Source organism: Terrapene carolina, unplaced genomic scaffold, assembly GCF_002925995.2.
Source record: "Terrapene carolina triunguis isolate 2854851 unplaced genomic scaffold, T_m_triunguis-2.0 Scaffold21, whole genome shotgun sequence".
Classification (NCBI taxonomy): domain Eukaryota; kingdom Metazoa; phylum Chordata; order Testudines; family Emydidae; genus Terrapene; species Terrapene triunguis.
In genome coordinates this window covers 42,097,802-42,122,973 of record NW_020664372.1, presented here as the reverse complement: position 1 = coordinate 42,122,973, position 25,172 = coordinate 42,097,802, and the positions used below count along the sequence as shown (strand labels likewise).

General features: G+C 41.0%; 1 protein-coding gene across 1 annotated transcript in view; it reads right to left on the bottom strand.

Moving 5' to 3' along the window:
* The window catches only part of AFF3 (AF4/FMR2 family member 3), a 476,825-nt gene that overhangs the window by 4,169 nt on the left and 447,484 nt on the right, over positions 1–25,172 (bottom strand). Inside the window, exons 19-24 of the mRNA XM_026657569.1 lie at positions 10,327–10,390; positions 7,460–7,596; positions 5,508–5,579; positions 3,151–3,244; positions 399–448; positions 54–268 (exon numbers count right to left, since the gene is read on the bottom strand). Of these exons, the coding sequence (XP_026513354.1) occupies positions 54–268; positions 399–448; positions 3,151–3,244; positions 5,508–5,579; positions 7,460–7,596; positions 10,327–10,390 (632 nt within the window). The remainder of the gene's footprint in view (positions 1–53; positions 269–398; positions 449–3,150; positions 3,245–5,507; positions 5,580–7,459; positions 7,597–10,326; positions 10,391–25,172) is intronic.

The following is a 25,172-nucleotide window of genomic DNA, read 5'->3' as shown; positions in this document are numbered from 1 at the left end:
GTCAATATATTGTCTTATTGGCATGTTTTTAAAGGACGTGTTAGATTACGCACCTCTATTTTCCTTGGCTAGATTGTCAGCCATCTCCCAGTAGTCATAGCTGTGCAGGATGCTGTTGGTAATACTGACGTGATTGGCTGCCATCTGATGAATACGCTGTGGAATGCTGATAGTGGAAGAGGGGGAAGGGGCACCGGTGCTCCCCTGGGATCCTACTGAGCTGACAGGAGAAGGGCTAGGAGACATGGGGGATGGAGTTCCTGTGCTCCTGAAACAGAATTTTAACATATATATATATATATAAGGGTGACATGAACAAACATGAAAATAGCAGAACATAGCAAATGCCATTTCTCACTGCAATTCAGACATAGTTTCTGTGTGATGAGTGAACTTACTTTCCACTGGCACCCCATGGAGATGGAGCCTGGGCAGCTTTCGATGAATTCTGTAGAACGAACAAAAAACCCATTTACAAACCTATAATTTAAACAGGACTGTGAAATGAATGTCAACAAAGAGAATGTAAAGATGGGGTGCAAAAAGTAGAGCTGATACATATGAAAAGTGTATTCAAGTCTCATGATGCCATAAATCAACTGGGCCAAATTTAGAGATGGTGCATACGGTGATGTCAGGGAGACTCCCTTACATTCAGTATGAGGTGATAAATCTTCCCTGAACTAGAGCCTGATTAAACCATATGCGGGGATGAGTCATTCCTGTGTTAGGCTCCAGCCAACCCACAAACCAGGAGCTGGTCTTGTGACTCTCAGAGTGGGTATATAAGCCTCACAGGAGAAACAATAGCTCAGTCTGCTCAGTGTTGCTTCATGGCTTGGAACTCTCGTTTGCCTGATAGTGGTGACAGACTCCACAGGCGTCTGCCTGCTCCAGTTCTAGTTAAATCCCAGTCTTGTCCCTAGTCCTGCTCCCGCCCTCCTTTTACCTTGTTCCAACACTGCTCTTGACTCCTGATTCTGGCTCTAACTCTTGGCTCCAACCCCTAGACCTGACTGTCCTTGCCTTGGTTTCAGACATTCATTTAGACTCAGCTAGACTCTCTCGAAGCTACTTATGTCCATCCTGCTGATGTGTAAGGGAGTCTAAGAGCAGGTAATTTACACATGGAGGAGCTGGAAGAAGGTGGGAGACACTTACAATGTAAGTTAAAATAGCCTCTGCCCTACTTAGTTTAGACTCTGTTAGACACCAGTATGATGAGGGAAGTAGCTCTCAGAAAGTGTAATTGAGTCTAACTTACAGCATCTTCTTCATCGCCACTGATTCTCCTGTGGGCTTTGTTCTGCTTTCATGACCCGAACTGAATCTCTTATTTTCTCAAAAATCTTTAACTCCCAAATGTCTGTGACTTCTTAAAATTCTCTGCTTTATTAATTTTTTGAAAATGGAAATAAAATGTTTAAAAGAAGATTTAAATAATTTTTCTTTTCTAAAAGAAAAAGATATCAAATTTACGCTGAAAATGTGTGTGACAAATGCTGATCTATTTTCTTATTTGACAATATATCTGAGAGTTTTTTAATCCAGTCAGCATGTCATGTTAGATGATTTTGAAAGCTTTTAGGTACAAATATATGAAACAAGTCTAAAATTGGCTTGTTTTCCACCGAAAAGACGACGAATGAGCAATTTTTCATTTTTTACTTTACTTTCTAATGAGAATCTACAGAATTATTATATCAGCAGAAGCCCTGCAAAAAAACCCCAAGCTTGTCTTGTATGATGCTTATGTTACTATAATAAAGAATAAATATCACCTTTGTTTTCTGTAGAAAGGTTTCTTTCTTTTGTTAAGAGACATTTCACATGGCTGTGAGACTGAATTTCCAATTTTTACTACGTGTTATTTGAATTGGTAGGAGAAGTACAGTGTTACAATATTTATAGATTTCTTACCAATAAACTAAAGATGCTTATTAGACAAACATACATTTAATTAAATTTTACTCATTTATGCATTTAAATCCAGGTTTGGTGACATCTATTTCAATTTCATAGTAAAAGATTTGTCACCTTTCCTGCCTATTTATGAGTTTATAATTTGGTCATGAAAATTTGTGCCTCTACTTAAAGTTCATCATTAACAAAATATTTGTGCTGGGGATTTTTTTTCTATTTTTTGTATAGGATGGGACAACCCCTGCTCCCTCCTCCCCAAAGAAAAAAACATACTAAAATACCCCAAACCAAATGACTACTTAGGGGACCCAAAGAGAATCAGGACTGCAGAGCATTTGTACCCTCACTGCTCTCTGATTTTATATCTCAGGATATAAAAACAAATTGAAGGGTAGACACAGCCGCCAATTTTTGTGTGGTTTTTTTCAGATAGGACTACAAAGATTATGTCTGTAGGCCAAATATTTGACCTACTCTGTTATAGATCCATCTGGAATGTTTTGATTTCCAGATGTTTTCCAATCAAATATTGCCACTTTAGGGAACATTTTAAAAATCTAATGACTTCCTGTCATACTAAAAATAAAGTAGTGCACTGCATTATGAGAGAGCGGAGAATTGAAGGGACTATCTGGGGAAAACAAGATAGGAAGTGGAGGCAAGCCCAGGTGTGCCAAGTTGGTGGCAGGTATATATTCTGACCACAGATATACTTGCATGCAACTCCCACTGAAGCCAATGTCGACTCCAGCCAATACCTTAGGGAAGAATTTATCCCTTTGCCTTTTCTTACACGCTGAAGTCCATAAATAGGAACCCTACAAGTTATTCCAAATATGGAGCTAGCTCAAAGTCCCCAACCCATACGAAATCTACCTTGAGGTGCATCCTGAAGTGGATTCTGATTGTGAATACTGTAAAACGTATTAATTGCAGAGCACCATGAATCACACTGGACAATCAAGAAAAAAGGAGAATGGGCAGGATGTGTCAGTTTCATGGCATGGTAAGTTGCTCTTCCTTCAGTAAGTTGTAAGTTTTGTATACTGAATACATGTGCTTTTGTGAATACAGAACGACAGACTGGAAATTAACGGCTTCCACTGAAGCCTATGACAAAACTCCAGTGGGAGTAGGACTGGGTACAACAGGGCTACTCTTTTTAAAAAGATGCAGAATTCCATATCATTATTAGCAATTTGAAAATGTAATATAGTATGAAAGTACCTTGAAATAATCAATAAGTGCTTTTGAATACTTTACAGCATGGTCTCTTTTGAGTCGGAACATTCTCCAGTATAGAAGCGCCAAACAGCGATAACTAGAACAAACAGAAAGAAGACAAAATGTAAAATGTGTTACAGCACCTTTAAAGCATAAAGGTGCCCTTTGTGGCCCCTAATCTTGGGGACATATGACCCAGGAATAGACTAGTCAATGGAGTAAATAAGAGCTGTCTCAGGCCTATTCATGTTAGATGATTATGACCCCAGTGGACTCTTCAAGCAGCTGGAAACTGCCAGGGAACAAGGATGCCCCTGACATGACCACATTTCCCTAGTCACATGCCTTTCCTGGGGACCAGAAGGGAGGTAATGTAGAAGCTGCTAAGAAGACTCTATTCTGCCTGAGGATTCTTTTACAAAGAGCATGCTAAGCAGCGATAACTAGAACAAAAGGGAAGCACAGGGGAGGATCTGGCCCATTGTCTCCACCGTTTCTGTAGAGCACCATGCACCTTTATAATACCATATAAACAAATACACAATAATAGTAATTAACAATAATTATACAGTCATAGAAATGTAGGGATGGAAGGCACCTTAAGAGGTCCTCTAGTCCAGCCCCCTGCACTGAAGCAGGACTGAGTGTACCTAGACCATCCCTGTCAGGTGTTTGTCTAACCCAGTCTTAAAAACCTCCAATAACAGGAATTCCACAATCCTCCATTTGCAGGGATTCCACATAACACACATAACGACAATAACTGATAAATAAATAATACATACAAAATGCTTGATCTTCTCCATCAGGTTTTTGTGCATTCACAAGATGGGGGATTGCTCAACAGTATGTAACACAAAAATCAGTAACACTTGTTTTCATTTGGTAACAGAGGCCAAGATTTTCAAAGGTTATTGGTGTTTTGGATGTCCATTTTGAGATACCTTAGAGCATCCTGAATTTCGAAAGCGCTGTCGTCTCACCCTCTGATAATCTCACCCAATTAAGGTGCGTTGGGCAGCCAAAAATCAAATCAAAGCACTCAAAATCACTAGCCACTGTTGCAAATCTCAGCCAGGGTTGTTATAATTCACTTTCATAGGGTTTTCCTTTTTTAGATCGGCAACCTTGAAAGTTTGAAATTTCCTCTTTTACCACTAGAGGACAGTCTCTTCTTAGGAGATCAGTATCAGATAAACTAGTTGTGTGGCAGTATGCCCAGTGTGCATTGTACAGAGCCAAAGGATACAATGGACTTACAGTCCTCATAATTCTCACTCTGTCACCTTCATAGGTTACAGTACATATGCAAATAATGTCAACTCCTCTGCTATGTGGCAGACAATGAGTTAGGGTTGCTATGCAGTGCTGAAGGAGTGCTCTGCCTACTTTCCCTTGCTGTGACCTTTCTGCTTAAACAGATGCAGTGGCTTTATGAATTTGAATTAAATTCCACACACTAAAACGCTATGTCGGTTCTGGAAAACACTTTACAAAACCCAGGAATAGACATGGTCAGCTATTTTTAAAAACTATTTTTAGTCGTTTTCCCATTTAAGCATTTTAAAAACAATTACTGTTAATCTTATTTGTGCACCCAATTGTGCATTAAAGCAGTGACAAAGGACATATATTTAATTAAAAATAGATCAGTAAATAGTCTTTCTTTTTTATATAAAATGATAAATTAAGATTGTTTAATTTATAGATTCTAAATACACATTTAATTTGGATTTTTACAGGTGTTAAGAATAGATAAACTGTTGTAAAACCCATTTACTAAGAATCCATAACCATGTAATAGATATTGTACGTGTTAACTATATAGTTGTTAAAATTTAAATTTAATTTTAATAACATTATTATTAGTATTCAGCAAATTTTTACAGAATCTAAGTTAAATGCATATATCTGGGAATATTCATTCAAAGAGTTAATCCAGGTTGTTTAATTATCAACATACTAACCCTTCATACAATATGAGTATAATTTATGATGATTGAACCTAAAATGTTATACACAGAAGAAATTACTGAGACGCTGTTACAAGGAAAGTACATCAGTCATAAAAACACAGACCATCAGGCACTTAAAAATTAATTACGCTGACGTGCCATAGCTGACCTGTCACAGCCAATAAATATGAATTGCTTATTTACAGAAACAGAACACAGACCAGGCACAGTAGTACAAGGAAAAAGAGATGACACTGGTCTGGATCTTCTTGGATCAGGAAGTATTCTCTCTATGTCAACAGACAACACAAAACCAAGCCTCTGTCTGACTGCACTAAGCATTTGATTTTCAAGGACTGACTCACTGCATCAAAGAAGGCTTTGAGTAAATATTGATCTACTAACCATAATGCTGCTAGCTGTTTGTCCTCTGGAGTGGCATTAGGGCCTGCGTGGGTTTTTAGTCTCACAGCATACCTTAAAAAAGGGGGAAAAGCCAGCATTAAGGCCAGTGTGTGTTAACAGGAGACCACCTGACTGTTGGTCACATCCTCATGGAGCTATACTGATTTACACCAGTTGAGGACCTGCCCCATTACGTTTATTCTTCCAGTTATCACAGATACATTTTGTGCTCTTCAGTTCATGCTTTTGAGCCATTCCGCCATTAGCTCTCTCTCCCTCCGTGCCTAATTAACTCTCTTCAACCAGCAATAACTCCCTTGGAAATCCATACAATATTAAGGGGATCCGGCTTTGGAGAGTTATTGCTCTTTGGTTTGCCTTGTGTAGTCCTCCCAAAATATTCTCCAGCCCTGTGGAACCCCAACTCTGCAGAGTTTATGCAAAAAGGCTCCCATAGAATTTGAGGGCAGAAGAGAACGTATCATGGAGCCAGTGTGCTCTCCTCACACTGCAAATTTGGAGCTTGTCTCTCCAGTTTTGCTCCTCCAAGCACTGTGCAGCAGAGGGCAGCATGTGGCTCACAGCTATTTTGGTCCTATGACATTCAGTTCAAATTCTTCAAAGATCTACAGTAGTAGCATTGCTATTTCAAGAATGTATGTGCTATCCAGCCAAATCAATTCCTGGAAGTGTCAACTTCCGGTTTAGCACCTGAGCAATGGTCAAGATTAGTGCAACATACAATACCTCTGGGCTTGCTTCCAGAAGAATACATGTTCCCTGTAATTAGCTGATTTTATTTCATCTTTGTTATCGAACTCTAATTCTGACATCAGTGCAAATGCATTGTGTGCATGATAATGCACACCTTATTTCAACAAACACTTGTCCTGATAAATCAGTTCCTTTTTGGAACTATACCTAGCAGGCAGCTCATAAACAATTTACTTTATAACTACGAAATCCTAGCTACATGCATAGATGGAGCTCTAAGCAAAATTCAGGGCCAGAGTCAGGGCCGTAAATATACTGTAATTAGAGAAGAAAAAGCAGACAAAGAAGGGCAACTGTGCTGCTTGTGGTGGTGCAGGTGAGAGGGGGTGGGAATAAGTATAAAGAATTTTATAGTGGTGAGCAAAAGGTATTTTATCTTATGTCATTCTTTCTTGTCAGAGTCAGCTGGCTGAGCTGGCTTTACTGCGACTAAAAAGCGTAAGCGAGCCCAAACTGGGACCACAATACAGCAGAATTGTTTACACAAATGAGAACATGGTCAGATCAGCAGACAAATCTGGAAGAAAACACTTGTTTTAAAAGTTTTGCAGAACTATGATTTTAAAAATATTAAACTTTGAAAGTGAATTTAGTGCTGGTGAAAGCTGCTTGACTGACTGCCCTGGGGAATGAAATTCTCTATCTACAGAACAGGTATAACGTGGTCACTGGCAATGCAAATTTTCTCTGCCAACATGCCTTAATTCTGTTCTGGATGGACCACTCTTTGGATGAGAGAATAGCTCAGACTCCGTGATGATGCAATCTTTGCCTTTCTTAGCTGAAACTGTTGATAAGGATGCCTGTTGATGTCAGCTATAATAGGAGAAGAGGGTTGTGATGTGCACACTTGTCCAGCAGGAACTGGATTGCGATTACCAACGTATTTCACATAGACCAAAAAAGTAGCAATGGGATTGTATTGATCTTCAGTCACTACCAATCTGGGTTGGATTAGAACTGATGGCCAAATGGTGGAAACTCCATAATCACATTATCAACCGCCTTAGGTACTGAGTTCCCCAAATGATGAATATTGACTGTTGAGGGGTTGTTTGTTTTTGTTTTTGTTAAATATTTCCATCTCTAATTTCTACCCATGTTTAAAGGCATTCAGGTATGTTCTCCTCATGATGGAAAATATATCCAAACAGTGCTGTTGTTCTCTACGAGCTTACCTGATAAGTTCAACTGTTTCTGAATACATTGTATAAGGGGATTTAGATTCCATGGGGCCTTGTTCCATAGCATTTCCACATTCAATAAACGATAATGCTGCTTCAGCGTAATTCAGTGCCTTTCCAAATTTCTCCACCTGGCAGATAAAATAAGGACACAGAGAAATACTGGAGTCACCAAACTATGGTTAAAAATTGTAGCAAAACAAGTTACACATAGGTAAGGTTGATGCAAGTTGACACAAAACATCCCTTCAAATTCTAAAAGACTTACAAATATGGCTGTGAGGAAGCAAACACTACAACAACGAAGAAAGCTAATGTCAAGGAAATTTATGACTGAGGTTGAGCAAACTGGTTTGGATAAAATAACAAAAGAAGCAGCAGGAGGAGAAAAAAAAACCCAAAGAAAAATATAACAACCCAATAGGCATATCACTTATCATGCTTGGATGTAAATATAATCTTTCAATGCTAAACAAAGAAAGGTAATGACTAGCCTGTAACTAAGAGAAATAAGGAGCATATGTTTGGAATTTTTTTTGAGTTCTTGCCAGAGAGGTAAAGGAAAATAATTAAGGAGGGTAAGATCTAGAAAATCATTATGAGGATGAACTTTTGCCCCAAACACAAACTAGACCTGGATCAAAGCGCTGAGGTTTTAACATGTGAAGTTATTCTTAGTTCCTTTTCTTGTCCAGATTTTGCATACATTTGCACTAGCTGGTTTCTGTCAAGATCCAGAAGGAGATATATCAAAAGATTGCAAGAAAGGCTGTCCTTCAGGTCCTTCCAACCCATTCAGCACAAGGAAACACCAGAGAGTTTACGAGATAGCCTGTTCTTGTAAGATTTCCTACCTAATTTCTAGACTAAAGGGTTTTAAATAAGTCTGCATAAGCTTTAGATGAGCAGGCTTTGGATTCAGGCTTATTCCAACTGCCTAACACTATGGCTACGTCTACACTATAAGCTAGGGATGTGATTCTCAGCTCGCATAGACTTACTCGTACTAGCTCTCATCTGAGCTAGCATGCTAAAAATAGTAGTGTAGCTGTGGTAGTGTGGGCAGCAGCAATGATGGCACCATGCTAACTGCCCTGAATACAAACCTGCCTGAACCTTGTGGGTATGTACTATGGGCTGCCAGTGTAACGCTGACAGACCCCGGTCGTTGGCAGGCAGGATCTAACCGGGGACCTCTGGAGCTTAGTGCATGAGCCTCTACTGCATGAGCTAAAAGCCAGCTGGCTTAGCTAAGGCTGTAGAGCAAACGCATTAATCTCTCTCTCTCTCTAAGTGGTCTCGGTGCCACTAGATGGGACAGAGCACCACACCCAGGAGGTGTGCAGGTTACATACTTCCCCTAGCTGAGGAAGCGCGCCCCGAGCTTCAGAGACTTCCCAGTTGAAATCCTGGACAAGCCCCCCCCCTTGTAACGCTGACAGACCGTGTTCGTTGGCAGGCGGGATTGAACCTGGGGCCTTTGAAGCTTAGTGCATGAGCCTCTACTGCATGAGCTAAAAGCCAACTGGCTTAGCTAAGGCTGTAGAGCAGACTCATTTTCTCTCTCTCTCTAAGGGTCTTGGTGCCACTAGATGGGACACAACACCACACCCAGAAGGTGTGGGGGTTACACTAGCACATGCCACTGCTACCACTCTCCATGCTACCGCCAAGCATACTACCCTACTGTTTTTAGTGTGCTAGCTCAGATGAGAGCTAGGAAAAGTATATCTTCATGATCTGGGAATCACCCCCCAGCTCACAATGTAGATGTAACCTATTAGGTATTCTGGGGCCTTCATTATAGCTACTGTTTTTCTGTGGAAGTGATGGGTAGCAGTATAAAACCCTAAAAGAGAGAGACGGAAGTTGCCACAATTATATTTTTATTCATTTTAAAGAAATGTTAAATATGGGATGAAAATACAAACAAGGCTCCTGGTGAAACATTAAATAACACTATCAAATAATAATCATTGAGGGGTTGCTCCATTGTAGGAGAAAGATGGACAGAATCAGAAAGGTCCAAAATAGAAGAAAAGGAAAGGCATCCTCTACAGAGAATTCAGCACAGAAGCAGGAGGATTAGTGACAAAGAGAAAAAAACCCTGAGATATAACTATTAGAAAAGTATAATAACCCAGTCAGTAGCTCGCTTATCAGCCACATTGGCATTAAGTCAAGAATAAAAATAAAGACCATGACCAAGAACCTAAATAAGGATTTAGGTATCTCCTGTAGGCACCCAGTTCTGAAAATCGTGGCCTGGGCATCCTGAACCTTTCTGAGTTCTTGCCAGAAAACAGAAAAAAAAAAGACATTTCGGAAATCTCATAGAGTTGCTACGGCCCAGATTTCAAAAGGTACTTATGTGCTGTGGAGCTCAGCATTGCAATGCCCAACTGATTTAGGAGCCTACATCTCATTTACAAAAGGTATTTAGGTGCATTTTCAAAAGGTATTTAGGTGCTATTGATAGTCATTGGGTTTTAGGCTCCTAAGTGCCTAAATCCCTTTGAAGGTGAGATTTAGGTTCCTAAATCAGTTAGGTGATACAACACTGAGAGCCGCAACACCTAAATACCTTTCAAAATCTGGGACTATTACTATAGCTACTCATTAAAGCAAAGAAATAAATGGAAATTTTCATTTATCCAAGAGTTGATCCCTATAAATTGTTATTTGTTTAAGTCATAGTTTATTGGGCTATGAACACTTGATTGTATAAACACTTCTTAATTTAACAAGCCCAGCCATCCTGATAATAGATTTTATAATTACCTTAGCTGTGTTACACTGATGAAGAAGTTCCATTACAAAAATAATACGGAACAACATAACTGGAAAGAAAATGTTCTCACCATCGCGTCTGCTTTATGCTTCTTCCGTTTAGCTTCTTGCATAAAGTGATCTGCATTGCGTGGTCTACGAAGGCAGAATAAGAATATATTTTATTATTTTTGAAGTGCAAAACATTTTCAAGTTATTTTATCCCTTATTTCAAACCTGATTTGCAAACATTTTTGCAAAGAAAACGTACTTAAAATGGAAACATGCATTTTGTATTTCCAGATTACTCCCTGTGGAGACAAGAGCATTTATGGCTGTTCTCATTCTTCAGAAGTTAATAATTCAAAGAAAAAAAGTTAATAAAATTTGTTTTTATGGCTGATATAAACTGCTTCACAAATTAGTGCAGTTTTGATCTTCAAAACAGACACAGGTACTAAACAGAGCAAGCAAATAAAAATAAATAAATAAGGAAGAAAGTAAAGAGGTCAGATGAAAACTTTCAGATCATATTTGGACACAAGCAAATTCTTTCTCAGTTTAGAATGAAAGATGTTTTATGAAATATCCATGCAGCAGTGCTGAAAATGTGATACATTTCCTTAATTTCTGCAACCATGTGATATAGAATATTCATTTTTAATATTTGACTGTCTCATTTGACCACTAATCTATACTTGCCAGGACTACTTCTAATGTTCCAAATCTCTAAGCAGCTGCAGACAGGTATCATTATATATATATATCACTCAAAAGTTAAGAAATGCCAGAATTAAGGTTGCCTGTGCAACCTTAGTTTAGCCCCCTTGGGCTTTTGCACGATGTACATTTTTTTCATGATCACATACTATTTTTTCCACAGAATCCCAGCCTCATTTAGTGCATAGGTTGGACATGCTCTGGGTATGAATCAGGATTGTGTAGTAAAGGAGACTATTTGTATATGGACCCCTGCTTCATTATGTTGCAGAATCTGGAAGGTTGTCATGAATGAGGCAGGGGCTTGCAGGAAGAGAAAGGATGGTCTCGTGGGTAAGGTGACTGCTGCCTGGAGAACTGAATTCTATCCCTGCCTCTGCCACAGAATCCCTGTATAATGCTGGGCAAGTCACTTAAACCAAAATTTTCACAGATGATCACTAATTGTGTGGTCCTCATTTTCAGGATGCCTTACTTGAGACCCAGGGGTCTGACATTCAGAAGTGCTGAGCACTCACAGCTCCCGGTGAACTCAGTGAGAGCAGTGCTTTGAACATATAAAGTGCTACATAATACTACATGGTCTGAAAAATCATATCATAGGTATCTCAAATTGGGCATCCTAAATTAGTGGATACTTTAGATCTCTTTGTGCCTCAGTCTTCTATCTGTATAATGGGGATAATAATATCCTGTCATCTCACAGAGGTGATGTGAAAATAAATTAATGTTTGTGAAAGCCCGTGAGGAAATTAATAATTCAGTCTTCAGAACAGGGTTTGAATAATGTGCAGTAAATGAGGCATCAGTCCACACACTGAATGATAAGGCTAAAACAAATATTGAAAAGCTGCTCCTTAAGTGAGCGCTGGCCATCCTGGCTACTGAATGAGGCAGAGGTCGTGTGGAAAAAATAGTATGTGATCATGTCACTAAAGATTGTATCATAATGCAGACACACAAGTGGGATGAAGTAGGTTGCAAAAGCAACCTGAATTCTGGCATTTCCTAACTTTTGAGTGCTGGACTTGGCAACCTTAATAATGTTCTTTTAACATAGTTGTGTGCTGCTTAGAGCTGTCAAGCAAAAAGGGCACAGCAGCGGGTCCAGATGGTATTCCTGCAGAGATCTTCAAATGCGGGGCCAGAAGCTGCTCAGGAAGCCCACTGGCCTATACCTAAAGTTTTGGGAACAGGAGGCTGTGCCACAGGAATTTAAAGATGTATCATTCACCTATAGAAAAGGAAAGGCAATCAAGCCTCTTGCAATAACCATTGTGGCCTCTTGCTCCTTGCCACTGCAGGAAAAGTACTCACCTGAGCCATGCTAAACCAGCTAATTGATCAATTTGCAGAGAAGATACTGAAAGCCAAGGGGGCCTCTGCCCTGGGCATGGTACTTCAGACAAGATCTTTGCACTCCGGAAAGTTCAGAAGAAATATTGTGAGCAGAATCAAGACCCATATGTAATTTTTGTTGATCTTACTAAGGCCTTTGACTCTGAATAGAGATGGCCTATGGACTAATTTGGTTGCCCTGATAGGTTCATTAACATTATTAAATGCAGGTTTTTGTCCTTGACCAAGGCTGCTTCTCAGCTCCTTTCATTGTCACAAATGGAGCAAAAGAAGGCTGTTTTCTTGCTCTGACATTATTCAGCATCATGTTTGCAGCTGTTCTAACAGATGCATTCAGAGACATTGATTGTGGCATTTGTATGCAGTACCATATGGATGGAGGTGTCTTTAATTTGCATTGCCTGTGTATGAAGACAAAAGTTATGAAGACAATCATTTGTGAATGACTGTTCACTGATGACCGTGCTATTGGCTCACAATTTCAGGGATATTCAGTTGCTTAGGGACTGCTTTGTATGTGCAACAAAAGGTTTTGGCTTAACGACCAGCCTAAATGAAGACAGAAGCCATGGTCCAGCCTCGACTGCAAAGTACTGCCACTACTCCAGTTGCGTCCATTGATGATACACCACTCAAGGTAATTGACAAATTTTGCTACTCAGGCAGTGTTGTTTCACAAGACACAATAATTGTTGATGACATGATGAAACACATTGGTGCAGCCAGCAATGCCTTTGGAAAACTTCAACATCATCCCTGGAATGAACATGCTGTCAGATTGCAAACAAAAATATTATTGCACCATGGTCATCACCCCACTTCTTTATGGCTGCGATATATGGACTACATATCACTGCCATATAAAACACTTGGATCTATTCCACCTATGATGTCTATGGCAGATAATGGGAACTGAATGGCAAGATATGGTTCCTAAGACAGAGGTCCTTGAGAGCTGCAACATCACAGGCATTGAAGTTTTTATAGGGAAAGCACAGATGAGATGGTGCAGTCATGTGGTCCGTATGTCTGAGAGTAGAATATCAAAGGCCATTTTCTATGGAGAACTGCAGACTGGAACTTGTTTGGGGGGTCAGATAAAAAAATGTTACTAAGACACTCTTAAGGCCAACCTCCAATCTTGTGATATTCACCTTGGGAGCTCTTAGAGCATGACAAGATCTGCCACATTGGACAGAAAGACTTTGATAGCTCGCAGATTGCTGCAATCAAGGAGAGACGTGCGAGGCATAAAGCTAAAAGCAGTGCACAATTCATCTGCAACTGTTTTCACCTGTGGCACCCATGGACAGAGCTGCAGGTCTGGAATTGGTCTTTGGTCTTATCTCAGGACCCACAATATGTGACTGTAGCTCATCCGTCGAACTGACAACAGAAGATTCCATCATCATCTTCTCTATCAAGTGTGTAATATATATTCCAACCCTCAAAACCTTCCTTAAAAATAGTTTAAGATTGCTAAGTGATAACAAATATCACATCCTTTACATAACCCAAGCACTTCACAGCAAGGAAATGAACCGTTAAGACCATCCTAAAGCTTACACTGCCCACACAGGCCCCGAGCCTACAAGCTAATTAAAGACTTAGTAACTAAGAAAAGAAATGAGAGTTATTTACCAGGTTAAACCAGGTAAACATACACACACAAATGAGTTACAGTCTTAGGTTCCAAAAGGTAATATAAGCTGCTGTAATGTGCAAGTTCTATAAATCCTCTAGGGTTAACCAGGGCAAAACCGCTGAGGATCTCTTGCTAATGTTTAAGAATCTTCACCCTTCAGAGTTCAAGCAACACAGTGACACAGTTCCTTCTTGTTGGGGATTTTTATTCCTTTCTCTCAGAGTTCAAGCTGATGGGATGAGTCCACCTGCACATCTCCACTTCATGGGCATTGTGGGGAGCAATCACCGTCTTTATTCTTTGATGTTTCACAACGGCTCATTTGGTCTCAATGGGCCTTTGTGGTGCGCAGGACCTAACACCTTCTGTAGGAAGCCAGCATGTCTACATTAATTAATGCTCCTTTCTTGTTTGATGATTTACACAATTACAGAAGATTACAATGCAAACACTTAAAATAACCTTATGCCATGGGGTACAGATGTTATAAGCAAGATTAATACATGCAGCATCTTACAAGCATTTTATAAAGTCTAAACATTAAACACATTCCTATAAGCTATTTTAACACCACTAACAGACAGGTGAGCCAGGCTGGTTCCAGCTATGCATTTGTCAGCGTTCAGTTAGGCCCAAGGGCCTTGGCATGAGCTGGCATCTGGTCTGCCAGCGTCACAGGAATTTCCCAAGTTTAAATTCCCACCCCCCCCCTTTTCTCTTTGATGTAGCTCAGTGAAGATGTAGATTTAAAGTGTTTACGTCAGGCTAGGATGAGTCATAAAGCTGCCACTGACAATAACAGGAGTGGTACTGGATCCATAACTGCTATGGAAACCAACAGAAACAACACTGAGTCCTCTCCCCCAATTAATCACTGTGCTTAATACTTAATAATGAAATGTTGCAGTTTGGAAAGAAATTTGTTTCACCTGTTTCCTTGATATGCAGCTGGTTGCATACGTATTCCAGGAGATTTAATTATAGTTTGGAGGTATAATAACAAGCTGGCTTTGAACTAATGGGAGACTAAGGGCCTGGCTACACTTGAGATGTAGAGTGCCAGGAGTTAAACCAGCCCTCGGAGACTGCAGCAGGGAAAGCGCTGCAGTGTGTTCACATTGTCGGCCGCAAGCGCAGTGGCGTGGCCACATTAGCAGCTCTTGCAATGCCACAGAGAGCAGTGCATTGTGGTAGCTATCCCAGTGTGCAAGTGGCTGCAGTGTGCTTTTCATATGGGGGGATGGAGTGTGACAGGGAGTGGGTTGTGTGTATGTGGGGGGATAGACAGTGTATTGTGGGGGGCAGAGAGTGTGACAGCAGCAGGGGGAAGGGGGAAACCCCGACATCAGCCCCCACCCCGCCTCTCTTTTTCACACAAACACATAAAAACGCCTGCCTCTGCAGCGGCAGCATTCCACAGTAATGGTTTGCTTTGTCCTGGAGCAGATAAGCAGCTGGCTGTCAGAAATGGAGCTTTGAAAGGGGATAGCCGCATGCCAGCAGCCGAGTTCAAAACAATGACCAGAGTGGCCAAATGACTTCAAGGGATTATGGGATGTTTCCGGAGGCCAATCACAGCGCAGTAATGCAACATGTCATCCACACTGGTTTCAGCCAGGGTGCAGGAAGCTCTATGCTTCTCGTGGAGGTGGATTACCAGGAGCGCTCCAGCTGCAGAGTCCAGGCGCTCTAAGTGCCTTGCCAGTGTGGACACCTCAGGAGTTAGGGCGCCCTGGGGCTGATTTAATGCGCTCTAACTTGCAAGTGTAGCCAAGGCCTAAGTAAGGTTAGACAGAAGTAAAATTTGACATGTGGGTAATTTTTAATTACCTCTGACAAAAAATATTTTACAAATTTTCTTCAAATTTAGCAGAGCCTTTGCTTTTTGAGTAAATCTAGCAGTTTTCAAAGATATAGGTAGGGAAAATGCTCTATAATGGGAACTAGTTGCAATCTTAACTGTGCAGAGGAGAGTCTACTGCTTTTCCATAACAACAACAAAATGAAAAAGAAAAAAATAACGTCTTAGTTCAAAATGTTTCTTTTTGTGCCCCTCAATGTGGAATTTCACCCCAGATTTGCGATGGTACCTTTTCCAAGATTGCAGGGCAGGACTAATGACAGTTTTAAGTTCCAATGCCTCCCAATCCATCACAGCTAAAAATAACTCCTGTGCCCATTGAGACCCCCAGATTGTTCTAGTATGTATGGAATCCTCATCGTTGGAGATTTTAAAGAGCAGGTTAGACAGACACCAGTCAGAACTGGTCTAGTTATACTGAATCCTGCCTCAGTGCAGGCGGATGGACTAGAAATCAGTGTTTCTCAACCTGATACCAGGGACCTTCCTAAACTGTATCAGGGTGATCTCAGGAACCAGCGCTGGTCCATGGACCGGTCGGTGAGAAACACTGGACTAGATGACCTCTTGAGCTCCCTTCCAGCCCTAGATTTCTATGATTCTATGAAACAAAATATGGATAGCAAGTGTTGGCAGATGTTTGGATTTATCACCTTTGCCACTTGCAAGATCATCCCAAACTCATGTCATTAAAACTTTTCTCCCACCACCATGCATATATAAATTGCGTCTATAATTTGTTTGCTTGAAGTGTCCTGACAGCCTGCAAAAGCAAAGTAAGATAATGCAATGTAATTATACTCTACTTATATAGCAGTTAACTGTAAAACTTGTAAATTGCTCGCTAGCTTGGAACAGCATAGACACTGCTCCAGAGCCATGATTTCCAAGTTATTCTGCAGTTATGATTAGCAATGAAAGTATTAACATGAGACATGCATTATTTAAGTAATAATCTCCACCTTTGCAGGTTCTGTCACGATGCACTGAGCCAAAGGGCTTGTCTACTTTGTGGGTAATACACATTATGGGGGTGCAATTTCTAAAGCACACTAACATGTTGCTCATTAATTAGTCTGTACAGACACTGTTGGTGTACACTAAAGGTACCCTAGTGTGCTCTAATATAGTACTCTTTCAAACAGTAATTGTAGGTTACTCCATGAATTGTAGGTTACTCCATGAATAACCCTTCTGAAGTCAATGGGACTATTTGTAGAGCATGGTGCTACCCCACACGAGTAAGGTTATCAGAATCTGGCACTATTTATAGAGATAGGCCCATCCTGTAAAATTTAGATTTGCATCTGGAGCTGAACTTTCTTCAAGTTTAGAATATTGGGAGTCAGTGTTTCAATTGAAGCAATGTTTAAAATAATTAAATATTAATTGTTATAGCTATGTCTAATTCATACAGATTTCACCTATGTCGTTTAAAGTGACTTTGGAGGTAGACATAGGGGATTGCAAGATTGAATTAAAACATATTTTTCTAAGTTGTGATATTGTCCCCAATTCATTTAAATAGAAAAGTCCATATTCATAGATCCAGAAATACAGCCACATTTAGATTTCTTCAAGATATTAACAGTAAGAGAATCTTTAAGGAAATATGTATGTGTATGTCTACATTGTCAACACATGCACACCCTATGAAGAAACACTCAACTCTCCATAGTGAAAAATGTGCCTGACTTTCTGTTATAACTCTAATTTTGAAATCCAATGCCACAAATCTGCAAACATTGTAATCAGCTTACAAATTTGTATGCTGTGAGAGTTTTAAAATGAAATTTCTTATTAGATTTTATGTAAATTTGCTGTTTTGTTTTTAAGATGCAGGCCAATAATATCATGTTTTGGCTGGTTTAAAATTTTTCTAATGCTTTTTTATTATGGACTCTCTCCAAAACAAGGAAGGTTTGAAGTTTCTTGTTTAGTCTGGGTTTGCAATTTGTACACAAGTGCCCTTTGCCCCTTTAAATCCAGCATTACAGATCATTTAAAAATTATGTTCTGAAGTGAAATCTTCAGAATGTTCTGTAGGCTTCTTGCAGATACAGTATCTCAGGAGCACGATGGTCTATTATGATCTGAAGAACTTAGCAGCTGTGTCACATTCCCTGTGCACCTTACACATTGTCCACAGTCCATGGACAACTTAATTATTCAGCATGTCTAGCGCAGATCCTGTGCACTTAATATATTATACATTTCTGAGATGATGCACATGATTACCTGTGAAATTCACAACAGAGTATGTTCAAAGTTTTCTAGTACTACAGACTATCGAGGTATAATGATTTTGAATCTGTATATCTTTTAAGATCTTTTCCATTTACCTAAACTTCCTCTGTGACTGGGCCTCCCGAGTGAGATTTGTGGGAATACCAGTATTTGTGGTAATTTCAGACTTTTTATTCCCATGGATTCTCTCATTTTCCTACATGGAATAAACTTCCTTTTATTTAAGCAATATGTGAGTTGTTGCTTGTTTTGGATGTTGCTGTTGGGAGGCCTCCTGAGGTGAAGTAAGAAATCCTTTAATCGCTGAGGAGAGATAAAAGGGAAGTCTGAGCCTAAACCCACTTTGGATTCTTAGCCTAAAGTATCTGCCAGAAGGTGCTTGTAACTGAGCTCTCAATTCAGCATGGGAAAAACTGGAAGACCAGGGAAAGGAAGGGAACTATTTAGGGCTAAAGGGGCAGGAGGTATTAGGCTGCTTATTAAATTGGGGTGGAGGGGTGAGTAACAGAAATGGCAGTTCTGTAAAGTTAATTCACGGTCTCCTGTTTTTCAGTGGGTTGGGCCTGATTATCTTCTTACTTACACTGGTATATTTCCATTGACTTCAATGGTATTACTCCAGATTTACACCAATGTAAGTAAGAACAAAATTGGCTCTTTGTTTTTTAGCAGAAGTGTGACTTCAGTTTGTGTGTACAATTAACTTTTTGACAATTTATTTACAACCTTACCTGTATATCAAACTTTTTTGTTTCCGAATATCTCAATATTGATATGGCTATAGACTTCTTCAGCAAAGCAGAGATGAGTTACAACACAGACTATATCCCTCACATTGCTCTTTAAAAGGCAATAGAAAGACTGCCAAGCATCAGTGCCAACTCAGGAACCTGGGTGAATTCTCATTGGGATGAGCTGGAATAATGTGCCATTATATGAAACCAACTCCTCTTGATGAGAATTTACCCAACTATACTGACTGGGTAGCTCCATCAAATGCAGCTGGAACCAGTTCAACACATTCTCAGTCACATCTAGCTAGTCACCTAGGCAGTGCCATAGAATCTAGTCATTTACAAAATAAAAAACCTCACTGAGAGTTCTGATAGTACAACAAGGATAGGCTTCTTTTTCCACAGTGGTATGCAGATCATTCATGATTTTCAAGGGCAATCTCAGGACCATGTCTGTGGCTGACTCCTGGATTAAATTTATCAAACAATTCGCTACTGTCCACAAGTCCTTTCACTTGTATTACCACCACTTTCTTTAGGAACTTGTCAAAAACCAGCAGGAAATACAGCATGTCCATTACTTGTTATGTTGCACATGATCACAGCATGAGGTAGCATGGCTTTAAGCATTATAATCACTCTCCTTCCAATAGCAGCTTTTTAGAGTTTCCAGACTGCTGACATCCTAAGAATGGTGTTACTACCCAGGTGAAATGCAGGTTTGTGTGTGTGTTTCTCTATGTACTGTATATATGTGCCAGATTACAGTGAGTCTGAGAACCTCCCTTTACCATCTCGGTCATCTGCCATCTTCCGTGAATTATATTTAGTCGAGCAGATAATTTAGCAAAAGAAATGTAAATTCATGCAGTCAGAAATTAATCATACAAAGCAAATCAATAAAAGCATTACTTCACAAAATAATCTAGCAGTATTTACAAAAACAATCTCTTTGGAAGTCAACATCATTGGATTTACCAGGTACTACATAGCTTAGATTCCAATACACAATTTTAATTATAACTGCATTCAAACACACATTTTTCATCTATTTTGATATATTGTGTAGTTTTCAGGTTTATTTGCATAATTTACCATTTGTACATTATTTCTCGCTGTGTATGGTGCTTTATGAGGATACATTAAAAAAGGTAGTAAAAGTTCAATGAACCATCAAAACTGTAGCCAAGTGCACATTTTAATGTTCTTCAGAGATAGCATTACTGAAGTATTATAAAAACCACACTAGTGCTTCCATAATGTAAAACAATTGCATGTAATAAAAGCAACTTAAATCATAATTCTAAAGGCAGGGCCAGATTCACCCGAGGATTGTGTACTTTGCAACCCAGGCACTCAAGGGTGGTTGTGCTGGAGGGGGCAAGGAGTCCATTTTGAAGATCTAATCAGGGCTAAATGGAATGCATCAGTAGAGGCTGGCCTAGTCCTACCCCTCCTAGCCCATCCCCAGCCATTTTTGAGGTGGCACCAGCAAAGCTTTTAGGCTGACTGCACCATTGCACTCCTACTCTGGAAAGACTTAAAAAAAAAACAGGTAAGAGAAAGAAGATCACATAAAGACAAATGAAAAAATTCAACAGCTTAGTATAAATGTGAGGAGGGCTACTCTCTGTGAGCAGCTGGTAAGGAGCACCATATTTATAATCCTTTCAAATGACAGAGCTCATAGGCATTCAGGGGAAATATGGCTGTTTCCAGAACGATAACAATGAGGAGTCTTGTACTAGCATTTGATCTAGGCCAGGAACAGTGGAAGAAAACAGGTGCTCAGGCACTCAGGTATCACCATGATGGGCATGATATAAAAACCTAGCTAGATAGGCTAAGTAGACAGTTCAGAAGCCCATAGGAGAAGTTGCAAGGGGGGAGGGTTGCAGAGTCTGGGCTCCAGCCCTAGCCTGAATGTCTACACTGCAATTTTCAGCCCTACAGCTTGAGCCCCATGAGCCCAAGTTAGCTGAATGGGGCTCCGAGACTCAGGGCTGCGGGTTTTTTATCACAGTGTAGACATCCCCTTAGAAATATCTGACCACCAAACATCTCTGCCCCTTCTTCTGTGCTTCCCATTACACACAGAACAGCCTCTGACCTGATCCGGGAGGCCACTACCTCTCCTCAAGGTATACCTTTGCAGAGAAACTTATCAGCCAATTAATGATGTGGGGGAGGAGGAGGAAGATGGGGATATTTGTCACTAACTTTACCTAAGTAAAATAATAATTTTTATAATTATGATTTGTAATATAGTAGCATTTGTGGGTCCCAGCTGAGACTGAGGTGCCATTGTGCTAGGCAGTGTACAAATACACAGTAAGGTACAGTCCTTGCCCTGAAGAGCTTACATTCTAGATAGACAAGAAGGAAGGATGATTATTTTACAGATGGGGAAATGAGGCATAGACAGGTTAAGCAATTTGCCATCTATTAAATCTGTGAGAGGCAGGAATTGAATTCCCTTAGATTATAAGCAATTTGGAGCAGAGATTGTCCTTTCTAGTAGAGGTGTGTACCGTGCCTAGCACAATAAGGTCCTGAGCCTAGATCAGTGCCTGTGGGTGAAAAGGTCTGTGGACTAGAACCTGGGTCTGCCAAAAAGCTGGCCTGGCTGCTCTTTTCACAATGCCACTAGGAAGCCATGCAGAGCTATAGCCAGGGAGCACTGTGGAGAGTAGGTTCGGCAGGAAATACCATCCAAGAGGGACAGTACCCTGCAGCCCTCTGATTGACCAAGCACCCTATTTAACCCTAGGGGTTGGCCCAAGAAGTTGTCTGGGGAATCACACCGACTTTGACCTGTTGTGACTCCAGACTTTGCCTCGTCTCTTGATCTCCAATCCCAGCCTGACTCTGACCCTGACTCTTGCCTCCTGACTCCGGCCTGATACTACCTTTGATCTCCGGCCTCTGACTCCAGCCTGACTCTAGGGTTGCCATCCCTCCAGGATTGTCCTCGAGTCTCCAGGAATTAAAGATTAATCTTTAATTAAAGATTATGACATGTGATGGAACCTCCAGGAATACATAAAATTGGCAACTGTGATGCATGACCAGAAAGGGTTAAGCATCCTGCAAGATAAATGACCCAAAGTCAACCATTAGATACATGTTAGAAAGTATGTGAATGGTAATTAGCACCATTCCATGCTAGATAGGCTAAAACTTTGAAAAGGAAACCTGTATTTTTAGAGAATTGGAGATGATACTAATTGTATGTGTGTACTTATATCTTGTCGCACGTTAGCCGCATAAACAGACATTTCCTGTCTGTCACTATAGCTATTGATTCAGAGATCAAAAGGACATATTAACATTTAGATGAACTGTAAACATAGTAACATCACTGTATTCATCTCTCTTTGAAATGTATAGCAAATCATCTGTGAATGGTGGAAAAACAGGCAATTGCTTTATGTTAATCTGTGTAGATAATTACCTGCGATGCTTAGGAAGTAGATCTACTTTAAAAGTCCACATAATTGCCTATTGTTCACCGAAGGACTCCGAGCTGTCACAAGAAGGCCTGAAACTGTATAAAGATGCTTGGGTCCTGAGCCTTTTAATCTCAGATCTGCTTGATGCTTCATGCAGGGGAAGTTTAAGCCCAAGATTGAGATCTCCAGTCTTGACTGGATCTCCCTGAATATAAACATTGGACTATAACCTATGAACTAATTCTGAAAGAACTCTTTGCAACTATAAAGCTCACCATCTCTGCTATGAATCTGAATCTCAAGAACTGTACTCATGTCTGTATGTATACTGAACCTTTAACCAATACTCTCTCTCTTTTGTTTTTTAATAAATTTTAGTTTAGTTAATAAGAATTGTCTGTAAGAGTTTATTTGGGTAAGATCTGAAATATTCATTAACCTGGGAGGTAATGTGTCCGATCCTTTGGGATTGGTAGAACTTTTTTATATGATGAATAAGATTTTCAGTAATCCTCATCATATTTGACTTGTGTGTCTGGGTGGAGGCCCGAGGCTGGGTTGCTTTAAGGGAACTGTGTTGTTGGCTTCTGGGTAGCCAGTGAGGTATTATAGAAGCTGTTTTGTGTTGACTTGGTAAATCTAAGTATTGGAATATCCACCAGCTTTGGGGATTGTCTGCCCCATTCTTTGCAGTTCACCCTAATTGAGTGACCTCAATTGGCTCCCCTGGGACTCCGGTCACAGCAACCTTACCTGACTCTGACCCTGATTTCTTGCTCCTGCTTCCAGCTAGAAAACTGATCACCAATCCCATCTTGGCCTGGTTGGTGGCTACATTTGAGGGTGGAGCAGGAAAAGCAGAGGGCATTGGTTCAGGAACCCCCTGAACTTCTGGCAGTTCCCATCAAAACATTTGATTAGTGGTACTGCAGGACCTTATTCAGAATCCAATGGCCCAACCTGAGCCTAGAGCCTGATCCTAGCAGGGAGAGAATGCACCAGGCTCAGGTTTGGCCATTGACCTCTGAACTGAGCCCCGCAGTACCACTACCCGAACGTTTTGATGGGAACTGCCAGAAATTCAGGGGGTTTCTGAACCAATGCCATCTCCTTTTCCACCCTCGAATATAACCCACCAATCAGGCCAATGTGGGATTGGTGATCAGTTTGAGAGCTGGAGAAACTCTGGATTGGGCCTCCCCCCTGATGGAGCAGGACTGCCTGGCGCTAATGGACTGGAACGCCTTCCTGCTAGCATTTTCCAGAGTTTTTGACGATCCGCATCGTGCTCACTTAGCAGAAGTTGCACTACGAAGGCTCCAGCAAGGGCAAGGGCCAGCTGCCTCGTATGCTGCCTGGTTCGCAGCTGACATTGAGTGGAATGAGGCGGCACAACTGCATCATTTTCGGTGTTGACTTAGTGAGGAAGTAAAGGACGAGCTAGCCCATGTTGAGACCCTGACTGGCTTGGATACTTTCATTGACCTCTCCCTCTGCATCGACAACAGGCTGCGTGAGTGAAAGGAGGAGAGGAGGGGCATCCTGCCACCGCTCTGCCCACAGCTTACACTGAAAACCCCAGGGCCCAACCATGAACCGATGCATGTTGATCTGGGCCACAGGTTGATCTAGGGCTTGACCCCTAGATCACAATAACTTATGCTTTTATTGTGGAGCATCAGGGCATGCCCTCACCTCCTGCAAACCTCGTTTCCTGATTCCTTGTGGGTCGAGCAAGCCCAAGACAGATGTGGGGGGCCAGCCTGGGCACCACCAGGGCATTATGCTCTGGAACCATCCCTCAGCCTTCAAGAGAAACCTGATCCAGGGCACATAGGTCCTCCCCACACTTCCAAATATACATAAAGCTATGTACCATGGATGGGACCAAGCCGATTTCCCTTCAGTGGGCTCTGATTGATTCCAAGGCTACTAATAACATTATAGATGCTAAAGCTGCTAAAGCACTACAAATCACCCTCTGTTTAAAGCCTACATCAGTTCTCATAAAAAGATTTCCTCAGGGCCAGGGAGGCCATACACCAGGGTCATCAGGAATTGCTACAGTTCAATGTGATCCACTTTCCATGAGATCAGTTCTTCACACTTCCCCCTAATTCTTTGTATCTCCTGGCTGGGGCAGCATGACCCTGGCAGGAAAAGTGGATCAACTTCCTCTCTGAATATTGCTGAAGAATATTGTGCAGCTGTCCCCAACCTTCTGGTCCTGGGCTCCTGCAGCTGATTGGAACCAACAGCACCTGTGAGGGATCTCCAGCTAGCGGGGGTTAGCCAGAAGGAGTCACTCCCAAGCCTGAGTCCCAGTCTCCTGGAAAAGTATTGAGATTATGCAGACATTTTTGAAAAGAAGATTGCAGGCATGCTACCTCTGCACTGGGACTATGACTGTCCCTAGACCTGAAACCTGGGACAAAAGTCCCTTATGGATAGATCTATGCAATGTCTGAGCCAGAACCGGCAGCCCTTTATGTATATATCCAGGAAAATCTGGCCAAGGACTTCATCTGGCGCTTCATCTCCCCAGCAGGGGATCCGGTCCTTTTTGTTAAGAAAAAGGATGAGATGCTATGCCTTTGCATAGACTGTCAGGCCCTAAACCAGAATTTTCACCAAACTGGACCTCTGGGGTCTTACAACCTAGCGTGCATCAGGGCAGGAGACAAATGGATGGTGGCCTTTCAAATGCGCTAGGTGACACTTCCATCAAGCACCAACCAGCACAAACTAACCCCTACGGTATGTTATTGGGAAATTAGGAGAAACTTGCCAGATCCTATCAATGGTCAATCTCAATGGAAATCTTTGCAAAACTCAAATGGTTTCCTGGAACTATAACAAGTGGGAAATAAAAAGTAGAAATGACCTGACTTAAGATAACAAGGCATTTCTTATAAAAGAT